The 25,594-nt window shown below is 34.9% G+C and overlaps 1 protein-coding gene across 1 annotated transcript in view; it reads left to right on the top strand.

Annotated features, from left to right (window-relative positions):
• PGR (progesterone receptor) overlaps positions 1 to 24,182 on the top strand; it is a 35,253-nt gene extending 11,071 nt beyond the window's left edge. Inside the window, 6 exon segments of the mRNA XM_018070991.3 lie at positions 4,552 to 4,668; positions 11,609 to 11,911; positions 13,275 to 13,419; positions 16,241 to 16,371; positions 21,366 to 21,523; positions 23,961 to 24,182. Coding sequence (XP_017926480.3) covers positions 4,552 to 4,668; positions 11,609 to 11,911; positions 13,275 to 13,419; positions 16,241 to 16,371; positions 21,366 to 21,523; positions 23,961 to 24,116 — 1,010 coding nt within the window. The 3' untranslated portion in view covers positions 24,117 to 24,182.
• Positions 24,183 to 25,594: the final 1,412 nt, after the last annotated feature.

Here is a 25,594-nt window from a genome sequence, read left to right as displayed (position 1 = left end):
TCATATATGGGAGAGAGAAAAAAGAATTGAGAAAGTGCAGTTCTTAGCAGATAGGAGGAACTGAGGGTGTGCAAACCAGTGCTTTGCTTCTGTGCAAGGTTGCAGCAGTTCAGCACAGATGCACTTGCCCAAATAACTGACTTCTGTATCTGATAGCCCAGGTGCAGATAAAGCCTTATGTTTCCATATTTTGCACATCTGCAAAGTCTCTGCAACTCATGAGTTTACTCAAGTGATTTTAAGTGACTTACAGCATGTCAGTGAACTCAGTAAATAGTGCAGTTTTTAAAGACATTGTACATGCTACTTCCAGCACTATTTGGATTAAAAACCTCCCAGTATAGCAGCAGTCATTACAGTACTTAAAATCGCGTTTACTTGTTTCATTAGAACTTACACCTTTCCTAACACAAATGGATTTTGATGGAAGGTAAGAAAAATGGTATCCTACAAGAATTTAGAGCATTTGAGCAACAGATGAAACTGGATTTTCTCAGCCAAGCTGGTCACAAGCTGATACAGTGATACGTTGAGAGGGACCCTCCATGTGCATTTTCAAAAAGCGGTGAAAAGTAAACATGAAAAGTAAACCTTAACACTGGGTGAAGCTTTCTGAAGATGAGGTAGTTACCAGAAAGTTCCCAAGTTCATATTTTTGTAAGAAATGCAAATGCCAACCTTTACTTTCAAACCTATGCTCTAGTGATTATACTACTATCCTGGCTTTTCTGAGGTTTTTGGTTGGTTAGTTGTTTTGTTTTGTTTTCCTGGTTACAATTACAGTAGTCATATAAGAGATACTGAATGTCAAATGACCAATTAAAGGGTAATTTTACCTAGACAGTGGGTTTTGGATACTTTGTTAGTACGTGCATATTAGTAACTTCAATGCTCACGTATTGAGGACAATTAGTTCAAATATAGATGATCTCAAAGACTGAGCTATAGCAAATGTGTTTTCAAATAAATATTTTAGCATCCCATGAAAACATTCCAAACATCTTCATCTAACTAAATATTGTCCAATAATTTTGAAATTAACTAAACATCTGGCATGTGTTCTACTTCTTGCACCATCTCTCTTTCAGATGGCTGCTGCCCCTAAAATATTAATGTCAAGTAAGTAACAGTTTCCCAGAACCCTGCTCTGCACAATGATAGAAGCGATTTCAGATGAGTACGTTCATGCAGATTTTTCTGTTGATATAAGATGCAATCAGATGACTGAGATAATAAAAAAAAAATTGACAGATGAGACTATGAAAAATACTATATAATTGAACCTTACATGTTTTTCAAATAAGTTGCAGCTGAATCAGAATGAGTGGAATACACTTAGGGATGAAAGGTGTTGAGGAGACTTGGGGTAGAAATCAGTGGAGTGGAAAACTCACATATGAAGGTGTAATTCAAATGCAGGATACGACTGTGGTTTTTTAATAGTCCTGAAAACATGGAAGTGGTTAACATAACCATCAAGAAGTGCCTGAGATTTTGTCACCATAATCTCATGGGAGGGTTGAGTTGGCAGAGTTTTGGCTTTTTCTTGCTTCTTTTTTTTTTATGCTAGTATTGTGGAGGAAATAAACTAGGTGAAGACATCATAAAGATTAGGTCATTGGTCATTATTAGAGTTTTAAATACAGTTTATGAAACAAATGGAAATGAAATAATATTAACTTATTGAAGATCAAAGCAAATTTTACCGTGCCTGAATTCTAGTAACAGATTTTCTTTCTTGTGTATAATGCACTGGGTAGAGAGATTATTAAATCTTGTCTAATCTGAAACTTTACAACATATGAATATCAAAGAGTAGTTCTCCTAATTGTGATTAATTTTTGATTTGTTTTGCAAATGGGAAAAATTTTTTTTAGTCTTAGATTTATAATAAACAGGGTTTGGGTTGCAATGTGATGAAGTAATTTCTGCATTTTAAATTGAAGTGGAAGTTGGCTCTACTGATAACCCCTAAAGTATGAAAATTTTTTTAAGAAATGTAGCTAAACTTAAATGTATAACTGTAAATTTAAAATTTTGTAACTTGATTTGTGATGCTTTATCTTAGGTGTGCAATATTGAAACACTATCATGTACATAATACAGGTTAATAATACAGTGTATCAGTATAAATCAAGGTGTTAATTTCTGTTTTTCCAAATAATTTCCTGTTCCAGCAGACAGTTCTTGGCCTCCTTTAGTATTTAGAGCATGCACTTGGGCGTTGAGTACACAAATCACATACTCATCTCAAGAGTGAGTCCTAAATACTGACATAATTCTAGAATGTAGAAACAGTGTTCATTGGGTGCTCAAAGAATAATATTTCCTGATATGGTATTGGCTTTGGTGGATCAACATTTTTCTGTGTCATTATGAGAGGAAAAGTACAATTTGAATGCCTATAGCACTGTGAGTTGCTTGCAAGTATTTAGTGTCATACTGGAAATCCATAGGCCATTTTTTGGTCTTGTAATGGATACAGGTTATATGGACTCAGACCATGTTGTGTAGACTCAACAAATTCCTTGGAAAAGCAGTCCAGAAGAAATCACCTCTCAGGGGACCAAAGAAAACCCCAAAGACAAGAACAAACAAAACTTTAACTACACTTAAGCATTCCTTTGTAAATTAAATGTACATTAAAGCACCAGAATGCCTCAGTGCTGAGATAAGCTTCACAGATTTTAATTAAACTAATGGAGTTTTAGAATTGTTGTTGCTTATGAAAAGATTGAATGCCTTTTCCAGCTTATAAAGGCAAAGCAAGACAAGATAAAACTGCAAATAATCCCAAGGAAGAAATTTTCAAAATAAGTGCTTTGTTTACTGATCTGCTGCCAAAAGCAAGACAGATTTTTATTCATTCAGATACTTTCAGTAATGTTTCCTGTTAGAAGAAATCCAGGATTAGAGTTAATGGGAAAAAGTAAATGAGAATTTCTTTTCATTTGCTGCATTACTAAGTACTTTTTAGATGTCAGGCAAAGGGTGAGGCAGCTGTTTTTGTTTACTCAATGTTTTCTAAGCAAAACAAAAAAAGAAATTGTTATGAAAATTAATTTGAGATAATCAGGTTTCTTTCACTAAATCCAAACAAGTTGTTCTTAAAATTATGGGTAAGAGTAAATTATTAATGTTTAAAAATGTTAGCACAGAAACAAGTACATTGTTTCACATGGTTTAACACTAGCTCTTTAGTTAGAATAGAGTGTTTTTTCTCCTGTATTTTCATTTGAGGATTAGTTTTTAGTTTGTGTTTCTTCTGTAGAGAAAAGCCACGGGTGAACAGTTGTTCATTTTACTCTGTGGAGAGAAATGGCAGAATAGGGTTATAAAGAAGGCTGAATAACAGTATCTGAGTAGAATAACCATCTTGGATTTCTTTACTGTTAGTGACATCAGATGGCTAACTCAAGAGTAATACTGATCTAGAAATCAGTGAAAATTTAAAAGGCTTGGTACTGATATCTGTCCACATCCACAATATTCCGTGAAGAAAGTATGCATGATACTGGTACATCTGAGATTTATCTTTAAGTTTTTGATCCAATTTATTGCTCTCAAAATAAAATATTTTTTTGTTGTTGTTTTCATACTTTCGTGCTAGGTACTGCTAAGAAATTGAATAGAGGATGACGTGCACAAACAGGCGGGATTTTAAAATTAGACCTTGAGGGGTAAACCTGGGCTTAATTTGAATTTATATGTGAATTTCTTCTTACTTATGTACTTATTTAGCTGTGTTTATATATTCAAAATTAATACTTCATTGATAATTTCTGTGACTGATTTTAAAGAATACATTTTCATTCTCTCGAAATGAAATTTAGAAATTTGGAAATATCATTGAAGCATGTGTTCAAAAAAATGAGAGGATATCAACTGAATTCAATTTTTTACGCTGCTGAAAGCTAATTTCATTTAAGAGATTCCATTTTAATACAGTAATGACAGACTCTTTCTAAGATAGTCCTTCAGAATTAAACAATAATTAAGAGCTAACCTAAACCACAAAGTTACAGCTGCCTTCTATTTGTCTTTGTTGGCTGTGTTGGCTGCGTCTGGTCAGCTGGTATTTCATCGAGTTTAGCACAAAACTGCCTCTCAATCAGAGAATAATTTACTCTTCTTAAAGGCTATTTTTGCACTGCCCCAAGTTTTTCATTCTGTTTTCTGTTGGAAACTCCACTTCAATCCAAGCAAAAATTACTTAAGTTCTTTAAAACCAGGAACAATAACTTCAAGGAAAAATAAGTTTGAAAGAAACAAATTGGTCTGTCCTCATGCTTGATTTACTTAAATGTTGTTGGTAGTAGTTCGTGCTGCCTGCTAATGTATTTTGGAATTTCATAGATGGGGAGTTTCACTCTTAAACAGGCCAAATTCAAATAGTAACACATGATTATTCAGAAATTAGCATAAAATGAAGGAGTCCTTTAATGGTTCAACTTTTTTGAATCTTCAGTTATTTTTGGGACATTTATATGCAGAAATAATTTTGTCCTGTTAGAAAATGTAGTATTAATCCTGTTTTTCTCTTGCCTGCAGGGCAGCACAACTATTTGTGTGCTGGCAGAAATGACTGCATAGTCGATAAAATCCGTAGGAAGAACTGTCCAGCATGTCGCTTGAGGAAGTGCTGTCAAGCTGGTATGGTCCTGGGAGGTGAGCTACTTTTCAAATCAGATCTATAAAAATAGGCAGTCAAGTACACTACCTTCAATCTTTTGAGCTTAAACAACATTACTTTGACACTGTAAAGGAAAGAACCACATTCAAATGTTAGTTTTGGAAGAATTACCTAATGTTTTATAATTTCTGAGAATTTTTCTTTAATGATTCTGGAAAACCTGAAACAAAAATGCCTTTCTGTAGCAATCTCCCTGTGCTACTGTGTGCCCTTATACTCATTTTCTTGAAGGGGCAGGAATTACATCTTTGGTTTGAATTTATTAATAATTTTGGATCAGAAAATTTGATTTAGGAAAAAAAATAAAGAAGCAGATTGAAATTGAGACTAAAATCGGGAATCAGTACTGTTCCCTTCTCTTTTCTGTTATGCTCTCTAATTGTTTTGAGTACATGTCAACAAAATTGAATCCTTCTGTTTCACCGAAGAGTGCCAGGCAGTGGTTGCACCAACACTACAGACTTTGCATACTAGATGCTGGGAAATTCCATCTTTGTAATAATTCTTGCTGTAACATATTTGCCTTTTTTTATACATGTAACATTATTCAAAACAGTATTACTACAAAGGCAGAACCAAAATCATTGTTTGACCAGCTTTGGAAGAGGAGAAAGCCAAGAGGTCCATAGTAGGCCATGGAAAATAGAGTAAGAATGAAGATTTAGGAAAAGAGAAGTTGGGAGATACAGTGCCTGCCTTTTAATATTTGGGAGAACTTGTAAGGTTTGATCAACTTGATCTCTAAAATATATCCCTGCTTGTGACAGAGGGGTTATACTAGATGATCTTTAAAGATCCCTTCCAATTCAAACCATTCTACAATTCTAATGGGTGTAAATTAATACAGATAAAAATTCATTCCTGGCTGTGAGTTTTGCACAACCAAGTGTTTGGTGGCGATCTGACCTGAATTTTCATTTATGATAGCCTGGATAACACCAATAACTAAACTCCATGCGTTTTAATATCCCAGGCAGCAGTTTCAACAAGCAGAAGAGTGTGATGACTCTAGCATTGTCTAGTCTTTTTGCTTCAGCACTGCTCTGCATGGTAATGCGACATAGGAGAAGTTGCCAGCAGGGTTGACTTCATTCTACATTTTGTATGCATTTATGGATGCTAGTTTTACTAGTGTTTTTTAATATATACATTTTCCTCTGGGTGTAGGTACTTAAAATGGAAGAAGTTGGACACTTTTGCTAGCAATATTGATGAGATGGTATGTCCTCATTGGTGTATCCTCATATCAGGTTGTTATGTCCTCATACTTGAAACCAAAACCTGAGGCTTAAGATGCTCTGATTCTTTGTTCTTTATTATCATGGATGAAGAGAGTAAAGCCTTCCTTTTTCTCTTTGGATCGCCTTTTTTTCCCCCTCAGCTATTACTAAGCAAGTGTGACTAATTTCTCTGTATTTAATGTTAGGTTGTTCTATCTAGCCAGTTTATTTGTTTAGCCTTTTTCTAAGTATACCTAATCATAGCTGTCTTTAATTTTTTGAGGAGACTGTTGCAATCCTAATGCAGTGCTTAATACTGAAAGGAGAAGGAAAGACAAATGTACACCAAAAAATGAAGAAAACTGGAATGAGATTATATTATTTGTAAATGATGACTTAAAATTCAAACCAGCAAAAAATCTGAAGGTTATGTTAACCATAATGCTCTTTCCTATGATTACTGTTACTCTTCTTCTTTTTGCTCTTCTGCCATTTTTTAAACCTCCTATCATATGAGCTGTATTTCCCACCCATAACTTGATGTGCTGATCAGCACAGTATAATTCATATATGGGGTACTATAGGACTTAGATCACATTCCCCTGGACATAAGTGATCAAAGGGCTGGGAAGCCTGCCATATGAGGAAAGGCTGAGAGAACTGGCTTTGTTCAGCCTTGAGAAAAGAAGGCTTAGGGGAGACCCTATCACCATGTTTCATTATTTAAAGCGTGGCTACAAAGAAGGTGGAAACTCCCTTTTTACAGGGAGTCTCATGGAAAAGGCAAGGGGTAATGAGTGCAAGTTAATACTGGGGAGATTTCAGCTGAACACAAGGGGAAAATTTTTCACAATGAGAACAACCAGCCATTGGGATAGTGTCCCCAGGGAAGTGGTGGATTCCCCAGTATTGGACATTTTTAAGATGCAGCAGGACAGAGTTCTGGAACATGTTATCAGACTATGCTTTTGCCAAGAAAGTTTGAACTGGATGATCCTTGAGGTCCCTTCCATCCTGGTATTCTATGATGTGTCCATAAGCAAATTTCCAGTTCTTGCAACAAATGACATACTTAGATACATCCTTGAGTATTTTAAATGAATCAGAATTTGCAATACTTTAAATTGCTTCTTGTGTTTACAGCCTGTATACCTCAAGATTTTTTGTGCATTTTCTGATTTCTGCCATTCAGAACTTACAAAGATACATCTTTGTTCTTTTGTCCCTGATACTTAGTTTCTCAATGCTACTCTTGAGTTCCTAAACTCAGACCTTTAATATTGAGTTACTTGAGTTACTAAATTCAGACCTGCAATATTGCTTAATTAAGGAGAAAGATTTCATAGGATATTAACGATAAGATTCTAAAAATTATACTAATTAAATTAAACTTGGAGTGTACACTTGGAGAGTGTGCTTGGAGAAGTACACTTATCTTCCACTGAACATTACTGAGTGACAACCATATAGATAGAGTGTAATATCATATGTCATGGACAACAGTTCCATTTTTTGACCCTAATTTCAAAGCAATAAACCCTTGAATTGTTCTAGAAGAAATTGTAGTCAGTTTTAAGTAAATTATAGAATAGCAACAAATAGCTTCAGTATATTTCTCTATATGGACTGTTTCTTCTTTCTTAATGTATAGAAGGAAAGTATCAATGAAAGTATGTATTCCATAGTACCTTATTTGTCATTCTCTGTGAAAGTGTTGTCTTTGAGTTTTATGCCTCACAGCTGGTGACATTAGTCTGTCCCCTTTCTAATCTTCTGCCTAATAGGATATCAATTAGCTGTGTCAGGTCCTTGAATAAACACATACTTTACTCTTTTATTTACTATGAGTGAATCTGTAGTTTTCCCAGGCTGATTATCACAGACTCCTGGTTCAGCTGTACTGTATTGCTACATTACTGTGTTCTTCATTGTTTCGCTCAGCTTTCAGTCTGCAGTGCAATGATTACATGCAGAAAAATTTGAATTAATTTTCCAGGTAGTGTTTTCTGAGGTAGGATCGAAGGGTTTATTAAAATCTGCATGTATTATTTCTGCTTTGCTGGTTTCCTTATTTTGTATACATCCCCCCTAAGGTGTACACAACTTTTTCTTCTACACGAAATGTGAGAGTATAGTGACCTGAAAGTAAGACCCATAGTGTTCTGTCAAGAATAGTAAATTACTGATGCTTTTCACCTGATTACAGAGTAAGGCGAAGGATAGTGAGATATTAGGCTTTTACTAGAAACACAGTGCTTTTAATACAAAATGTGTACCATCAATAATGTCTGATACATACAGAATTATGTAGTAAGGGGAAAATCATAATATATTTGATGATGAGATTTTATCTTTTATGTTTTCTAGGTACATGTAGCACGCAAACACTATACACATGCTACTCATAGTAATCGAGGGTAAGGGAACAGTGAGTACTGAGAAACTGCTTGAGTGGTTGGCTATCTTAAAACAAAATAATGACAATGTTACAAAGAAAATTCATACTGTCTAAATATACATAGATAGGTTATAGTATTAGGATGAATAGTTGCCAGAGTGGATTAATGTTCTTTACGCTTTATAGGAACAAGTGGAGATATTTATTTATCTTATAGCAGGAACTTACCTGGATGTTTCTGAAACACCAAAATAAAAAGTAAGCTATTGTCATATCTGTGTTGTTTTCCTTATGTCCTTAAGAATTTTTATTAATTTGTTGTGGTCTCCTTGTGGTAGATGGGAGAAATTTATTGTGAGTTATTAATAGTCACCTATCCAGTAGATAGGTAACAAGTGGAGTTGCTTTACTGGTGGCTGTTAAGCAACATAATTAGAAATAAACACATAAGGAATTCTGCAAACCAGTGTGACATTAATTCTCATACATTTAGTCACATGGAAACATGGGTACTTATTAACTACTAACATTTCCATGTGATAAGCACTCTGTTTGGTTTCTTTCTTTACTTGTTCTCTGAACTGTAAAAGTATCTGAAGCTATTATTTCAAAAAATACCTGAAATGATTATTTATAAACTATCAAATGCATTGTTCCTTCTGTTTTCCTTCATACCTAAACAATGCTTAGTGGGAAATTCCCAGCACGTTTAGGACTATGCATAGATTTGTTATGACAGAAGTTGGCTCTAGGTCTTTTGGCATAATAAATTGTCTATTCTTTTGGAGGGTTTTTTATGTGTTCTGTTGTTTTGGGTTTTTTTTGGTTCAGCTGTAGTATAACGTGTAAGTTTTTGTTTGGTTCTTTACTAAGAAGTCTCTAATCAGAAATATTTTTATTCTTACCACAAGTGATGAAATGAGCAGAAGATTGTTGGGGCACTTGATACCAAACTAAGTAAACCCACAATTAAGTCAGTGGGAATATGACTCCTGATTTCATTGCATAATGAGTGTTACTGAAGGCCTCATCACTCGTATTCATACTATCATTAAAGTGTGTTTCTTGAAATTTGGTTTAGCATGCTTCCTTTTGATTTTAAATGTTGTTTTAATTTAAATTGAGGTATTGCTTGTTTGCGTATAACTTTGTATGTGAAATGCATAAACATGCATATTTATGATAGGATAAAACAAAATTAATTTTTATTAAAAGTAGATGTTGTGTTCATCTTATCAATCTTGTCTGGTTCAAAAACAAGAGGATTGATTCTGCCTTCAGTTATACCAGTGTACATAAAAAATACTTAAGTAATAGCATTTTTCTATTTAAAATGTTTAGAATTTACATCGGAAATCTCTCACATTTGAATTTTAAATCTCACTTGAAGTTATACTACTTGTGTACTAATGAATGTTTTGAAAAGGTCAATTTAATTCTCTGATGTGTACAACCTAGGTCTTCCTAAGTGGAGACACTGGATTTTCATAAAATTTGATATCTTCTGTGATATAGGAGCACATGAAGCAAATGGAATAGACATGTCCTTAAGTATAACTATTTTTCTGATTTAGCATGTTGTTTGGAAGACTGGAACTTTCCAAGGAGAAAAGTAATAAATGAGTCTGACTATACTAGTATCCCTCTATTCCTCTCATAAATAGTTGAGAATGAATTAAGATGTACCAAAGTTTAGGCCCTACTCCTGTGTCCTAAGGCCTCTTTGATGCTGCACTGGTTGCATTCCAACAGTGCAGCACTACTTTCAACTAAAACAAAAGGGTGGCAGTAAGAGATGGAGAAGTCTTTATTCCCTTTCCTTTAGGATTGGATAAATTTCCTTGTCTAATTGTGTATTTGTAAATAAAAGTACAATTTTTCAAAGGAAAATTTGATATACATATTAGAAACTTGATTTTAATTCAGCCAAATAGATGCATAGAATTATGTTTCTATTACCTTTCACCTTTCATACTTTTAGAGTGGTTTTTGCACATTGCCATTTTGTAATGCAGTTTCTTGGTGGTTCAGCAGTTTGATAGGCATGGATTTTCCTTTCATCTGGTAAAATTTGATGCATCTCTTTTTCTACTTAAAGTATGCAACACCTCAACAAGTAAAACTATCCACATGATTTCTGTGGTTTTTTTTGAGAAAAACCTTCTCCTTCCTTATTTTCTTTAAGGTTGAAACATGTAATTATTTTTTTATATTTTTTCAGCAGAATTATTTACGCTTTTTTTTGCCATCACCCCCATCTCTCTTACTGCCCCATTGTGATATAAATCAGATCATAACTATCAGTATCTTTATTGCGTTTTTTATCCCTTTTTTACCTAACCCAAACTTGTTTGGCAGAACTAATGATCTAGCAGGATTTTTATCACCTTTGAGGATCTCTTTAAAGGAAGTGTGTTCCATGCAGTCATCTCTACGTAGAGTTACCTTTGCATTGAAACTTTTAATATGGTAATATGTTACTGAGGGTTACTGTCTTTGAACCTCTGAAGGAAGGTTTGATTTTTTGTGACTAAAGTGTGTGCTGCTACGTGAACTCTTTCCATGAAAGAAACTTGAAGAGTTGCTACCTAGAGCTCTATATATTTCCATAGCCATACCACATGTATCTATGCTTATTTTGGGAAGGGAGTTCAGCTATCTATCTTTCTTTTTACTTAGTTGTTCATAGCACTGCAGTATGGAAATAAGAATTGCAAATACTGAGAAAGGGAAATTAATCTTTAGAAAGTAAAGTGTTTTATAAATGGTTTTACAGGATTTGTTGACCTTTCATTCATCCCCTGACCATCAAAACAGGATTCATCCATGAGACTGAAATGCTTTTAGGGCACTGGAGGAAAGGAATGTCTGTGTGTAGTAATTAATTACTAGCATTTTTGTTTCTGAATACTGGGGAGTAAAAGAAACAGTATCCTCAATTGACATTAAATAGAAACTGAATTGTAGAGCCAGCTGGCTCGACTGTTGGCATATGACAGAGCAGTGGGAACTGAACCAGAGAACGTTTTATGAGGTTACTGTAACCCAGAATTCGTGTCAGTAATTTTAATGAGTGAGTGCCATTCATCTCTTAGTGAAGGGAGGAGGATGTGAAGGGAGCTCTTAAGAATTTTCCATTATTATTTGTGAATTATATAAATAGTCAAAGGATAGAAAACTTACTCAGAAGACAGTTCTAGTTTCCTTATATAGATTAAAAGCGTAATGCAACACTAATGGAAAATACTAATGTTACTGGTTAATTCTTTCTAACAGATTAACAATTTTCTTTTTCAGGTCGAAAATTGAAAAAGTTTAACAAAATTAAGGTTGTGAGAACGTTAGATGTTGCACTCCAGCAGCCAGCAACCCTTCAAGATGAAAGCCAGTCTTTAACCCAAAGGCTGTCCTTTTCTCCAAATCAAGAAATACAGTTTGTTCCCCCAATGATAAGTGTTTTACGAGGCATTGAGCCAGAAGTTGTCTATGCTGGTTATGACAATACAAAACCTGAAACACCAAGTTCGTTGCTGACCAGTCTAAATCATCTTTGTGAGAGGCAACTTCTTTGTGTAGTCAAGTGGTCTAAATTGCTACCAGGTAATGTCATATATGTGGTGAATCATAAATTAAGCAAATATATCATGGAATGAGCAGTCAAGGGAGAATATTATTGTCTGCATGCTACTTAATTCTTAACAAATTCCAAAATTATTAAGGTTCCACTTCATCAGATAATATAACTATTCAAATAAATTTTGATAGGAGGACACATTTGAAGGAATCAATCTAAATATTTAGGCTTACTTCAAGAAACTACAGAAGCCCAGTGAGTTCTTGCATGTAGTAGTTATAGCAGCCTTTCCACCCCCATCCCTCCTACTCTATTATTTATTCATTTGGTATAAGAAGGGTTGTATTTCTGCATATTCTTTATTCATATTATTACTAAAATGAATTTTTGACAGCAACAAAATAAAATTGTAATAAATAGTACCAACTGGGACTAAGAAGCTCACGAATAGACTGGTAATTAGAACTAACTGAATTTATGAAGATCCAAGACTGGATTAAAAAAAATCCATGTTATGTATGTAGATATGTGTGTATGTATGTACACCACTCTGTGGTCATAGAGGCTTGATCCTGGAATATATATAAAACAATATTTGAGCAGAAAGCCTAGAAAATACAGTTTCATGTGAGCTCAATTTGACACTTCACTGCTGCAGGAAAGGGTAGTCTCTATCACTGCTCTTCCTGTTGGCAGTTTGCACTTATCAGACATCTTGGATGAACCAATTCATCTCATTAAATGAGAAGAAAAGAAACTTTTTTTTTTACCCTCTGTCATTTTCTATGTTTTCATGAGCTGAACCAGTTCCCTGAGGGGTAGCATGAATGTCAGAGCTTGCCTGATGGACATAACAGGACCAGGTGATAAGGAGCAGGAGCACTGCTTTCAGTGGCAGGAAGCTGTTAGTTTGACTCAGATAATTCATGACAATCTTTAGAGTTACCAAACAGCAAAGATTATCAAAGGCAAGCACACAACTGAATATGCTTCTCTTTAGTTGAGTGCAATACGGACATTTATTTTATGACAACTGTATCTTCTGTTAAGAAACCTAAAGTTCAAGCTATCTATGTGAAATAAGAGTTGGTTACAGTGATCATGTTACAAACTAATATTTTTACCAAAGCAAAATAATGTGCATTCCTATTGCCTGAAACAGCCATTTTTGCTAAAGTTAATTTTACTGAATCAGAACAAAAAGATAAGAGGTGAGATAGCCAGCTATCACAGCAAAGTGAGATTACCCAAACATCTGAGAGCTACATCCCCAAAACCACTTATCTTTCTAGGTGTTCTCAATTGTATAGCTCAAATTTGTAACTTCAAAACTCAGCTGCTGTCTAAATGAGAATTACAAAGTATTTTAACTTTTAATTTCATTTCCAGGATTTCGGAATTTACATATTGATGATCAGATAACCCTCATCCAGTATTCCTGGATGAGTCTAATGGTTTTTGCAATGGGATGGAGATCATACAAACATGTCAGTGGTCAGATGTTATATTTTGCACCAGATCTGATTCTAAATGAGTAAGTAGACTCTGCTGTTGCATTATGTGAATAACATTTTAAACTTATATGTGCCAGTGGGAATGTGACTCCCTTGAGACCAAGATTTCATTCATTATTTGTTCCATTTCAAAATTAACAGCAGAGGAAAGTCCTCTGATCATATCATAGCTCAGTAACTTTGGAAAGCATTTTGTGGGAACCCCAACTATTCTATTTGCATGTTCAAACAAAAGGTGTTCAAATAGTATTCTAATTATCTAAGGGAAAAATAATAATAATTTAAAAAAAAAGAGTGATGCTGTCAGAAAATTTACTGAATTCATCTGAATAAGATAGGAGTTAATTTTTAATAAATGGAACTGACTGTGATTTTCTTTGGTTTTGTTTGGGTGATTTTGCAAATAATTTGCATATAGTCTAAATGCTCAATTTTGACACTTTCTGATAAAACTCTGATTTTTGAAGTACATTTCATGTTAGAAAAGTACATTTCTTGTTAGAAAATTGTAAAAAAATTACAAAGAAGGAATTTCAATATCAAGGAGAAAATACGTGAGACTGCTCTTTTGTAGTGGGGGATGAGGGGATTGTTGGCTTAGATTTTCCTTCACTATGCTATTTAATTTAGATAATCTTCATTTCAATCTGTGTCAGTTTTTCAGCTCTGCAAATTTGTATTGTTAAACTTGTAATATTAGATACTTTGTTTATAGTACATGGGAAGCTGCCAGGAACAGTAAAATATAATTTAATCTCTATATCTCCTTAATACATTTTTCTTATTTTTTTTTTTAAATCTTAAAGAACTGATATGAAGCAAGATGAAAGAAGTCTTTTTGTAGGACATATTGTTTAAGGATTAAGAGATGGATTTGCAGAAGATCTAGACACCTAATTTTAAAATCTATAGTGTGCAAGTTCCTACCAGTGAAGTTCTTTATAGAAAATATTCGCTGGAGGAGGCTCTGTAGCTCCTGGCCTTTTGTCTTCCAGGTGACTGTAAATCACTGTGAAGTTATTGAGTAATGAATTCTTTCCTCTCCCATTTGTATTAATTATGGTGTACAAATTTAAATACTTAGAAATTATGAGCTTGAAAGTAGTTCTGACTGTATGCTGTCCCAGCATAATCTGATATATGGTAACATCCAGAAGAAGCACAAAGTGAGATGGCTTAGGCAGTAGTTTCACATATTGAGGTATAACCCTGCATGTGGACCACTGCTGACACCTTGTGAAGAAGACTTTGAGTACTTTCTTCCAGAACAGTTTCTTAATGGTAGTTTAAGACCATCTACACTGAGAAGGAGGTGGATTGACACCTCGTGGTTATGAGAGATGAGATGACCCATCTCATCAGGGTCATATTAGAAATGTTATAAACAGAGGCATGTAAAGTAAGTGGCACACTAAATTGTATCTGCAACTGTTTATTGGGAAATAAGTTAGCTTTTAGATAGTAAAATGTAAGCAACTTTATTGTCTACGATGATGTTAAGATTGTACTTTCATAATCACTTTGAGCAAAGGTAACTACTGAACGCTGCCAAAAATGTTAACTTCCCTGGTCATGCATCCCCATGACTTCATTTAAGCTGTATCAAACACTATCTGGCTGCACTGTCAAACAGATAAGGAATTTATATACCTGAGAATTACCCCCCGAAAAAGCCATTCTTTAGCAGTTGGAGGTGATCCCTGACTTGACTCACCACATTGGAGTGCAGACATTAATGCCAGAATTGCAGGAGTGTGAGCTTAGAGGTAGAAACAGATAATAGAAATTCCTTCTAAAGGAGCAATGCACACCTTAGTTGTTTCAAAATGGCCATGAAACCACAATCCAAAGATTGTTTCACAGCCAATCTGTTGTTTAGCAAACTGACTTGTTGTGCTTCTCGAGAAGGACTTGTTTGGTAGTATCAGTTTCATACCAAGAAAGCCAGGAGTGTTAGTTTGACAAAGATTTCTTAGTATTAGCATCATACAATGGTTTACTGTTACTTTTACTTTTCAGTCTCTGAAAATGTGAGTAAGAACAGCATTTAAACATTCCCTGAAAGCTTTGATCACTCACCCTGATCACTCTTCGTAGATTATAATGAGGAAGACATGCTACCAGAAAGTAATAGGAAGGGAGATTTAAAGTAGATATAGAAATAATGAGTCCACTCAGATTTAAAAGATTAAATTAAATGTTTACATCATTTAAGAACTGGTACGAGATATCAGATGTTGAGCAACATTGAAATAATTTTCGTTCAAGATAATGGTAGCACTCTGAATAACAAGAAAAAAGCTCATTGCATGGAGAAGTCTGTTTTCATTGTTGAGGGTACTATCTGCAGTCAGGTTGGAATGCTCATCTGAACTTCCTAGGGGATGGAGAAGCAAAATTTAATCTTGTTGTACACAATTCATCAGGATCACGATGTAACTTTGTAGAATCAGTTCTAATTACTGGTTCATCAGGTTAATGTGCAATGACTTCAATCTAGATTATAAAATTTTTAATGCTATTGCTGCAAATATTTCAATTGAAATACCTAATAAATAAATGCAGTAATATATACTCGTATACCAAAATCACAGAGAGAAAAGTAGTATAGTCTCCAAGTTTTTTTTTTCTGGACAGCAGTAACAGATTAAACATACAAAATAATACCACTTTCATTAGGTATAAAAATTCAGAAAATTGTTTATGTGTATAACCTCTTCTTTAATGTCTGTAATGTGATAATTAAACAAGGCATTCCCTTCAAACAGCACTGGAGCCATTCTTTTTCTTTATTTTCACGTTTTTTAATTTATTTTTTTGTTTACCTTTTCTGGGTGTAAGACAGAGGATGAAAGAATCATCGTTCTATTCCCTGTGTCTATCGATGTGGCAACTCCCACAGGAATTTGTCAGACTTCAAGTTAGCCAAGAAGAGTTCCTATGTATGAAAGCACTGTTACTTCTCAACACAAGTAGGTTCTTTTATTTCTTTGTAACGAATCGTACTAAAAGAGTTTTGAACCACGTCTCACAATCACTGAGCTGTCTGGCTTAGCAAATGGAAACTCATTTAGGAGGGATGTTAGTATATCAAGGCTTAAAAATATTTTTTCTGGTGTTTATAAAGAACAAAGAATTTGTGATTCATTGTTGGTTTTATTCTGTATAAAGACTCTGGGGAAATATTGAATCCCTTTTGACGTATAGCTATACTGCATTAACACATTTGCAAAACAAGTGTGTAGTATTTCTGCCTGAAAACATCTGTTTAAGTGACTCCACATAGATAAAAAAACAAACCAAAACCAAACCAAAACAACCTTAGAAGTATTAGAAATATATTTAAAATATTTAATAAATTATAAGGACTGAAGGCTTTATCTTGGCCAAAATCTTAAAGCATGTTTACTCAAAAGAATTAGGGAAGTGGACATGACGTACAATACTAACATTTATCCAACTTCTTATAGTTATAAATAGGTGAAGTTTAGCACAGATATTAACAAATGGAAATGTTTTTTTTGCTTTGTTTCTCTGGAACAAAATCCGTTGTCACTTTTAATTGGACGTATTTTTTAAAGAATGCAGCACAAAGTTGCATTACACTTTACTTAGGAAGTGAGTTAGTTAGTGAAGTTATCTTCCTTTACCGATGTTCTAAAATGTGCATCTACTGAGGTCATAATTATTAGCTATGAATCCCCAGATAAAAAGTCTTAAATTTATACACCTGTTATTAGAAATGAAAATTAGCACTTTTGAGAAATATAATTGAAAGAATGTAGAAGTTTAGTTCTCAACACACTTATGGAGTCAAAGGAGAGATGTGAAAATCCTGCTTAGCCTGCTTGTTAGTTGTACGAAATTGAAGTAAAAGATGAGAAATTAAAATTCATTCCATCTTAAGCTGTACTTGGCTGGTATTTGCATAAGCTTCATGCTTAAAAAATTTGGTCTCAGAAAAGCATAAGATTAAAAAGATTAAATTTAGCTCATATGAACATAGAAATTACTAAAATAATAGCAAGAGACCAGAGACTCTGCTAAAGCAATAAAAGTAATGTGGATAAAAATCCTTCTCTGATGTAGGTCCAGTTGCTTTGTTGAAATCTAAATGTATTCCTGTTTTAAATGTTTTCCACCTTGTTTTCATCAAAATAGAACTCCCTCATGAATCATCTGAACCTGAGAGGGAACTTTAAAATTTCAGTTAAATTTAGATAAATTTTTTGATATTCCAGCTATCCCTTTCTGTTCCAGAAAGTTCAGATGAAATTTAAAAAATCATTGCAGTGATCGATCCAATCCCTCTCATTTCTGAGTGCATCAGTTTAGCAGAATTCATCAAACTACTATTCTTTGTCAATTGCATTGCACTCAGAAGCTAATTTTTAAGATATGTTTATGCATATGCGAGAAAGTGTTTGGTTTTTTTTAAAGAAAGTATTTCTTCCTGTGCTGATGAGTTTTGTTTTTTGTTCTCTCGTACACTTATTGTCTTATAGGAGAAAACAATTTGTCAGATCTTTGGAAAAAGGAACACAATCGTTGTTGCTGAGACATTTAGTAAACATTTGGTACTGTATAAATATAATTCCACAAAAGTATTTCCAAAAAGCCATATAACCTCATTGTTACTCTGAAATGTTTTTAAGACTACTTTTATTTTAGTCATGATATTCATCATAATTCTCTTCAAATGGGAAAGTATAGCCATTTCAAGCTTTTTTATAATAACAGTAAATCAAAGCTAATCTTTTAGTCTCTCAATGTGTCTTTTGTTCAATATATTATTTAGAAACAAGTCATTTGTATTAAAATAAGTAAATATAAGTCCTGATACATTTTTAATTCTGAATGGAGTCCCAGAACCTGTTTTAACATCATTTTTGATTTTACAGTTTTTTTCTTGGAATTTGCTGTGACTTAAATGTTTGCTTTATAATACACTTGTGACAATCTTAAAGCTGTCTCGAAAGCAGAATTAGTCTTTGCAAAAAGTGGACACACATTTTTATTTTCTGCAATTGTTTCTATTTTACAGGCCCTTCTTTATTATGTGTATCATGCTGTGTTGTGCTAGTATCCCCTAACTACTAGATAGGACTCCATCTTACAGAGGCCACATCCTTCTCAGAACTAATAATATGAACAGTTCAGAAAGACTATGATTTAAGAAACTAGAGCTATGCCAAAAGAGAGAGATAAGTAAGTTCAGTTCTACAATAGCAAGTTCAGTTCTACCTCTAACACTTTTCATACTTTTGATTTAAAGGAATTTCAGAATCTTGTTGCGTAAGATTTTGGCTTGATTCTTGCCACTGAATAAAAGCATCCTCATTCTTTGCATGCATTCAGCGGGAGGGAACATTTGACCTGCCTGTGTTTAAGTTGTATTTGCCCATGTAAGACATTGTAATTCTTCACTCAGATAAATAGCTTAGTGGAACTTTTGGTGACTAAGTGGGAATGTGACTGTATTTTTGCAGAATTCAAAGGAAACAGGCCATTCATTGCTGGAAGATACCTTTTAACTTAATTGACAAGGGAAATATAAAGACTTAATTGCTATTTTGGAGATGTAAGTCAAGGCTAGCATCCATCTAACCCAAAACTCCATCAGAGTGTCACAATATATGAAAAAGATTTCCTAGATGTCTGTAAAACTGTTGATAAGACATACCCAGAATCATCCAGGCTTTGAAAATTAAGCTATTCTTTTTCTGTGACATAACTTTTCCCCGCTGTGAGTATTCCTGCCTGCTTTTCTCCTAAGCACACTGCATTTTCCACAAACCAGAAGGTGTCCCTTCCATTCAGACTCTTGATGTATATGTGACTGGCACACTTTCAGATACCTTCTTTATCTTTCTGGACTTGAGAGGTCATACCAAGTCAAACCAAAAGTCCACCTCATTTCATCTCCATCAGCTTCCAGGTAGTGGAAGTGTAAGTACCAGGTTAGATATGGTGTTATAAACAGACTGAGACTTTTTCTGAGGAAAAAGTCAAAATTTCTACTTTCTATTTTTACTTTTGTTTGAATTCTGTCTTAATTAAGAGCCAGATCCTCTCTTCTATAGGCCAACTCAGTACTTAGGCACTTGTCTTAATAATGAACTTGCTATTTTCTGTCTATGTGTCTCCTTCCTTTCCCTCAAACATTCAGTTGTCTGAGGCGAGACTGAGTGAGAGACTACCTAGGTAAATGGGATCATTTCCTCTCTTGGGCCTGCTTAACTCAGGTAGAATAGAGACACGAACTTCTCTCTTGTCATCCTTTCCGGGCTCAGGCAAGAGAATTTTAATTTTAATATGCTTATCTGGAACGTCTCCTTTTCCCTCCTTTTCTGAGGAACCAGGCATGACTTAGATGACTAATTTCAGAACAGCATTTCTGATTTCGGAATGGAGAGCAGTGTTGCTGTCAGTGCAGGGTTTGCTACCTAATCCTCTTTCAGGGAATGAGTTTAGATTGACCCCTGTTCAGCTGTCTCCTTTTTAGGTGGCTTCTCTCTCAAGAATTCCATTATGAGGTATCTAACAATGTAGTGCATTGTACAGAGAGTTAGTACACACATTTATTTGTATTTTAATTCCAGACAGTGACAAATCACCTGGAAGTTAGGTTTCACTATATTAAATAAGTCAATGTCCTTATGAACCAAGCTTTTTTTTTTTTTTTTTTTTTTTTAAATGAGATTCAAATGAGGTCTTCTGTGACCTCATATCTGTTATGGCTGGATACCAGAATGAAGATGTACTAGGTACCTAGATATCTAGCAGGGAATTTATTTAACAGTGAGAGCTGGTATCCATGACACTCTTTTAGAGTCTGTGGAGAAAAATAAGGATAAATAATTTCTTTCTAAGGATAATTTCAAACCAGTGAACATTCCTTATGCCCAAGACTTACCTGATTATTCCTGCTAGTGCTGTAGGTAGTTATGGTAACTAATAGGTGAAGATACCTATACTGTGAAATGCCTAAGTTTGGTGAGGTGAATCCTTTTCCTCGTGGTTGTCAGAATACAAAACATTAAATATGATGTTGCAGTGTGAAATGTCATTGGCAAGAGAGAAAGGAAAGGAGAAGAAATTCAACATCTCTTTTGAAAACAGTCTGTTTGAAACAAGACCATGTTTTGATGTGTGATTATAGGGAAGCAAGGATTTAGATTTGATTGCCAGATGGGAATAATTTTTTTTAATTTTCATTTCTACAAGGTTTTCATTTCCTAGTTGCCTTTGACAACACAAGTGGTAAGACTTGTGGATTACACTCTACCATGTCAAGGAGAATGTTATCATCAGTGATCAAATACGCTCTTATTGCTAGCAGTTCCTTTCTCAGTGTTGTCTCCATGTCCTCATTTTGATTCTTACACCTGACCATTAAGAGAAGAGGAAGTCCAACCATTTTCTCCTCTTTGCTAATTTTTCTAAAAAGCTGTTCACATGTAAGACTCTGATAGTACATCTGTTCTGTTAAGTGAAAGAGGTTCAAATGGGAGACCTGAGCCCTGGATGCTTTATTGTCGACACTACTGGAGAGTTGATTGTTCATTGCTTGACTCCATTTTGAAGTACTCAAGCTAGATCTCTCTACCATAAATTTGCTGTGAAGAGAGCTGACCCTCAGCAGTGTAAACATGAATCAGTCCATAACATATTTCCTCAAAGATGGCAGTGGTTCTTTTGGCCATATTTTTTTTTTTCAGCAAACACATGTAGCTGAAGGTTAGGGTATTTCTAGATCTATTAGCAAATTAATGGATTATTGCTGGTATATCCATTTAACTAATTGTGTCACTGTTTCTGGAGTAACTTTTGAATGGGAAAAAATGCCTGGCATCTAGTAATGAATTGCACTGTACAGCATGAAATACTATAATTTTTTCCTGTACTTTAAATTTCTTTCATTGCCTTCGGAGTAAATTGTAACACAAGTCTTATTTTTGTTTAGTTCCTTTGGAAGGTCTAAGGAGTCAAAGCCAATTTGATGAGATGAGAACGAGTTACATTAGAGAACTGGTGAAGGCAATTGGTTTGCGCCAGAAAGGTGTTGTGGCCAACTCACAACGTTTCTATCAACTTACAAAACTGATGGATTCTATGCATGATGTAAGTTTATTTGTTAATGTGTTTTGCTTTTTGTGTAAGAAGGAACTAGTATTTCTTAAAAATAATTTTACAGAAGGAAGTAGTTAACATTTATAAACAACAAAAGAAAACAACAAAACATTTTTCTTTTATCGTGTATATTTGTGTGAATAGATATATTCAGCATCACTATATAAATTGTGCCTATATTTTATAGTATACAAGATATAAGTATTCGTGGGAAATGTATTTGAATGCTACCATTTTGTTTCATGCTGCCTGCCATACAGTTATGGGCTTTGGTAGGGGGTGGTGTGTATGTGTGTGTGAGCATGTGTATACGTGTTCAGGAAAATAATAATGCACAGGATAGGCAATTCAAGTTGCAAAGTCAGGCTACTAAGAATTAAAGAAAGACAACCAAGATTTTCTTTGAAACCTTAATTCAACTATTTTATGTGTATATTCTGTGCCATTTTTCAGGATCTGTCTATGTCTGAGAACTGAGTAATCTTTAAGAATTCTAGTAGTGATATCAGAGATTCATAGGTGTCTTAAAAGATGCAGCTGAATTCTTTTCACATCTCTGAGAATCCAACATGTATCCTATTGTTTTTAAATTCATTAAAATTGAGGAGTGACATTTCATATAAACCTTTATCCATGTGAATATCCATAGAATGATAGAATGGATTTGGTTTGAAGGGGGACCTTAAAGATCATCTAATTCCAACCTTCGCTATATGAGGGGGGAAGTGGACCAGGTACACAGAGCCCTATCCAACCTGGTCTTGAACACTTCCAGGGATGAGGCATCCATAACTTCTCTGGGCAACCTGTTCCAGCCTCACCACCATTCCATTAAAGAATTTCTTCCTAATATCTAATCTAAACCTGACCTCTTTTAGATTGAAGCTGTTCCCCCTCATCCTATCACTACGTGCCTTTGCAAAAAGTTCCCTCCCAGATTTCTTGTAGGCCCCTTCAGGTACTGAAAGGCCACAATAAGGTCTCCCTGGAGCCTTCTCTTCTCCAGGCTGAACAACCCCAACTCTCTCAGCCCATCTTCATGGGAGAGGTGCTCTAGCCTTCTGATCACCTTTGTGGCCATCCTCTGTACTTGTTTCAACAGGTCCACATTGTTCTTGTCTTGGGGGCCCCAGACCTGGACCCCACCCCAAAGATGGAGTCTCGTGAGAACAGAGTAGGAAGGCAGAATCACTTCCCTTGACCTACTGGCCACACTGCTTTTGATGTAGCCCAGGACATGGTCAGCTTTCTGGGCTGCAGTAGCACATCTGCGAGTCATACGGAGCTTCTAATCAGCCAGCACCCCCAAGTCCTTCTCCCCAGGGCTACTCTCAATTCTTTTTCCACTCAGCTTGTATTTGTGCTTGGAGTTGCCACAGCCCAGGTGCAAGACCTCACACTTGGCCTTGTTGAACTTCATGAGGTTCACACAGACCCACCACAGCTTGTTATCATTGGCAGACTTGCTGGGGATGCACTCAATTCCACTGTCCATGTTAAACAGCACTGGTCCTGATACCAACCCCTAAGCACTTTTGAGTTCAGAGTTGATTATGAGGAACTCTCAGGGAGTACAGGGTGGATGGAATCTTTGCATCTTTGTATTCTTCAGCACTCAGCAAATTTACGCTTTGTTTTAATTCAATCTCTTATTTTCAAATATATAAAGTAAAAGAGCCAGGGAGGGAGGGAGAGAGGGAGGGAGGCTTGCTGCAAAATAGCAAAGTGATGTGTGGTCCATAGAGTAACTTTGTTCAACCCCTGTTTCAACTCAGGCTGAAAAAGTGATGGGAGATAGAAGGAAAAGATAGATCATCACACTGAGGAGACTGCATGATGTTAAAGCTTAGGGTAGTAGAAATAGTATGTTATTTGACAACATAAAGGTCATTGGTCTGAAAGAAAAATTGGAGCCTCTCAGAGAGGATAGAAGAGATGAAATAGTCACTTGTATTGAGCAGTTTCTTTAAGAGACAAGGGCTATGGAGTTTAATGTTTGCGGCATACTCAGATATGATCGTAATCAGAACCATGGAAAAGCTCACAGGTAAGTAGTAAATGCTGTCTCTCAGAGCAGTGTTTGAATGGCATGTAGTAAACAAAGCATTGAGTCATCTTGAGGGTGATGGAAGATTGAATACTTGTTAAGTAATTGCCACTGTTCATTGCAAATTTCATGAGTCAGAATGATACTACTTTGTAATATTAGTGAGGCAATTTTTATATGACATGACATTTAGCTATATTTATGATTTTTGCCATCAATAGGGAGTGACAAATACCCTCATTATTGATTCAAGAAATGACAGAGTAAGGTCTTTATAATGATGTCATCTAATGAATGTATGAACTAAGTTGTTGACAGCATGTTTATCTGGCTGCATTACTCTTAGCCTGATTGATCATGTTTGTATTTTATTAAATCCAGCTAGTGAAACAGCTCCATCTCTTCTGTTTGAACACATTTCTCCAGTCCCGTGCACTGAGTGTTGAATTCCCCGAGATGATGTCAGAGGTGATTGCTGCCCAGCTACCCAAGATTCTAGCCGGGATGGTGAAACCTCTTCTTTTTCACAAGAAGTGAAATGTCTTCTCTTATCATAGAGGTGATTTCTGGGTCATTTTTTGTTTGTTTATTTTGGTCAAGATTTTGCAAACATCAGGACGTCAGTATATTTGTCATACTTACCTTGCCTCCTGCTGTATACTTGTAACATACACAAGCCATTTAAGCTTGTTGTATATATTGTGAGTTTCTGATTCCTTAACTACAAAAATCACAACAGTTGTAAGAAATGTTTGGTAAACTTGGCTAGGCTGCTTTTTAGATATGCATATGGATGACAGTGAGTAGACTTTCCGGATTTCTAACAACAGTTATACATTTTTCTTATATGTTGCACGCTCTTGAATTTCTGATATGACATGGTGCAAACTTTTTACTTTAGTACATTGTGTGCTTGGGTACCCGTGGGTATGTGCATAACACAATATTTTTTAGGAATTAAAATAAATATTGCCCACATTTTCTCATGGATATTTAACTTTTTATTAACTAATTAGCCTCACAGAAACAGCCTTTCAAAGTCAGCCATCCAGGATTAAGCACACATTACTGCAGTACCTTCATGAGTAACTGAAGCTCTAGGCATACACTATAACACTATATATTCATATTCTTGTCTATGCTCATGATGCATTGAAATTCTGAGTCCAGCATACTGTTTTCTACAGCGTTCAGTGCAGCTCTCCTTCAAAAATCAGAAATCTTAGGAAAATTTCAGTGTATATTACACCAGAAGTAATGTGTATGCAAACCCACTAAGCTTTGGTTTGTGTTATTTTCCTCAGAAGTCCAGCACTTATTAAAGCTAAATCACTTAGCTGTAATCATAAATTCATCAGCTATAACATTCTGTATTTCAGAAGCTTTAAATCGAGATGTTTTCACTGACTACAGCTCTTAATAATCTTAATGTTTTGAACTCCAGTGCTGAATACTCAGAAGGCCATTAGCATCAAATTAGAATGAGACTAAATGCAAAAAGAAATGGAAAAGATGACTGCAAATATTTTGATACAATCAGACTCATTTCAGTACTATTTAGTGGAGCTAAAATATTTTATATTTTAAATGCATGCCATTATAATTGGAGTAACTGTAAAAGAGGAGTTGAACTAAATTAGCTTTATACATTCAAGAAGAATGATGTTTTACCATGGAAATGAATATTTTACTGAAAAATTACAATGTGGTGGTGTTTGTTCCCTTGATATGGATATGAAGCAACTCATGCATTTAAGGCACGTAAATTGTAAATTGTAGCCATATTCGAACAACAGAGAAACAGAAAAAGCTTAAGAAGAATTTATGAGTCTATTAAAATATGAAAAATTATGCCAGTCACTGGAAATGATACTTAAATGTAGGAAATGGTGAGTTTTGGATACTTGCTGGTTGTACGCTTTTGCTTACCCATTACATGTTGGATGCATCAATTGTGTGAGCATGTACTGTTGGTGGTGTGTAGCTTGATCTGTACAGACATACCCTTGTCACAT

This window comes from Manacus vitellinus, unplaced genomic scaffold (genome assembly GCF_001715985.3).
Source record: "Manacus vitellinus isolate BGI_N305 unplaced genomic scaffold, ASM171598v3 scaffold_2_pilon, whole genome shotgun sequence".
Lineage (NCBI taxonomy): Eukaryota > Metazoa > Chordata > Aves > Passeriformes > Pipridae > Manacus > Manacus vitellinus.
This window is presented reverse-complemented; position numbering and strand designations above follow the sequence as displayed.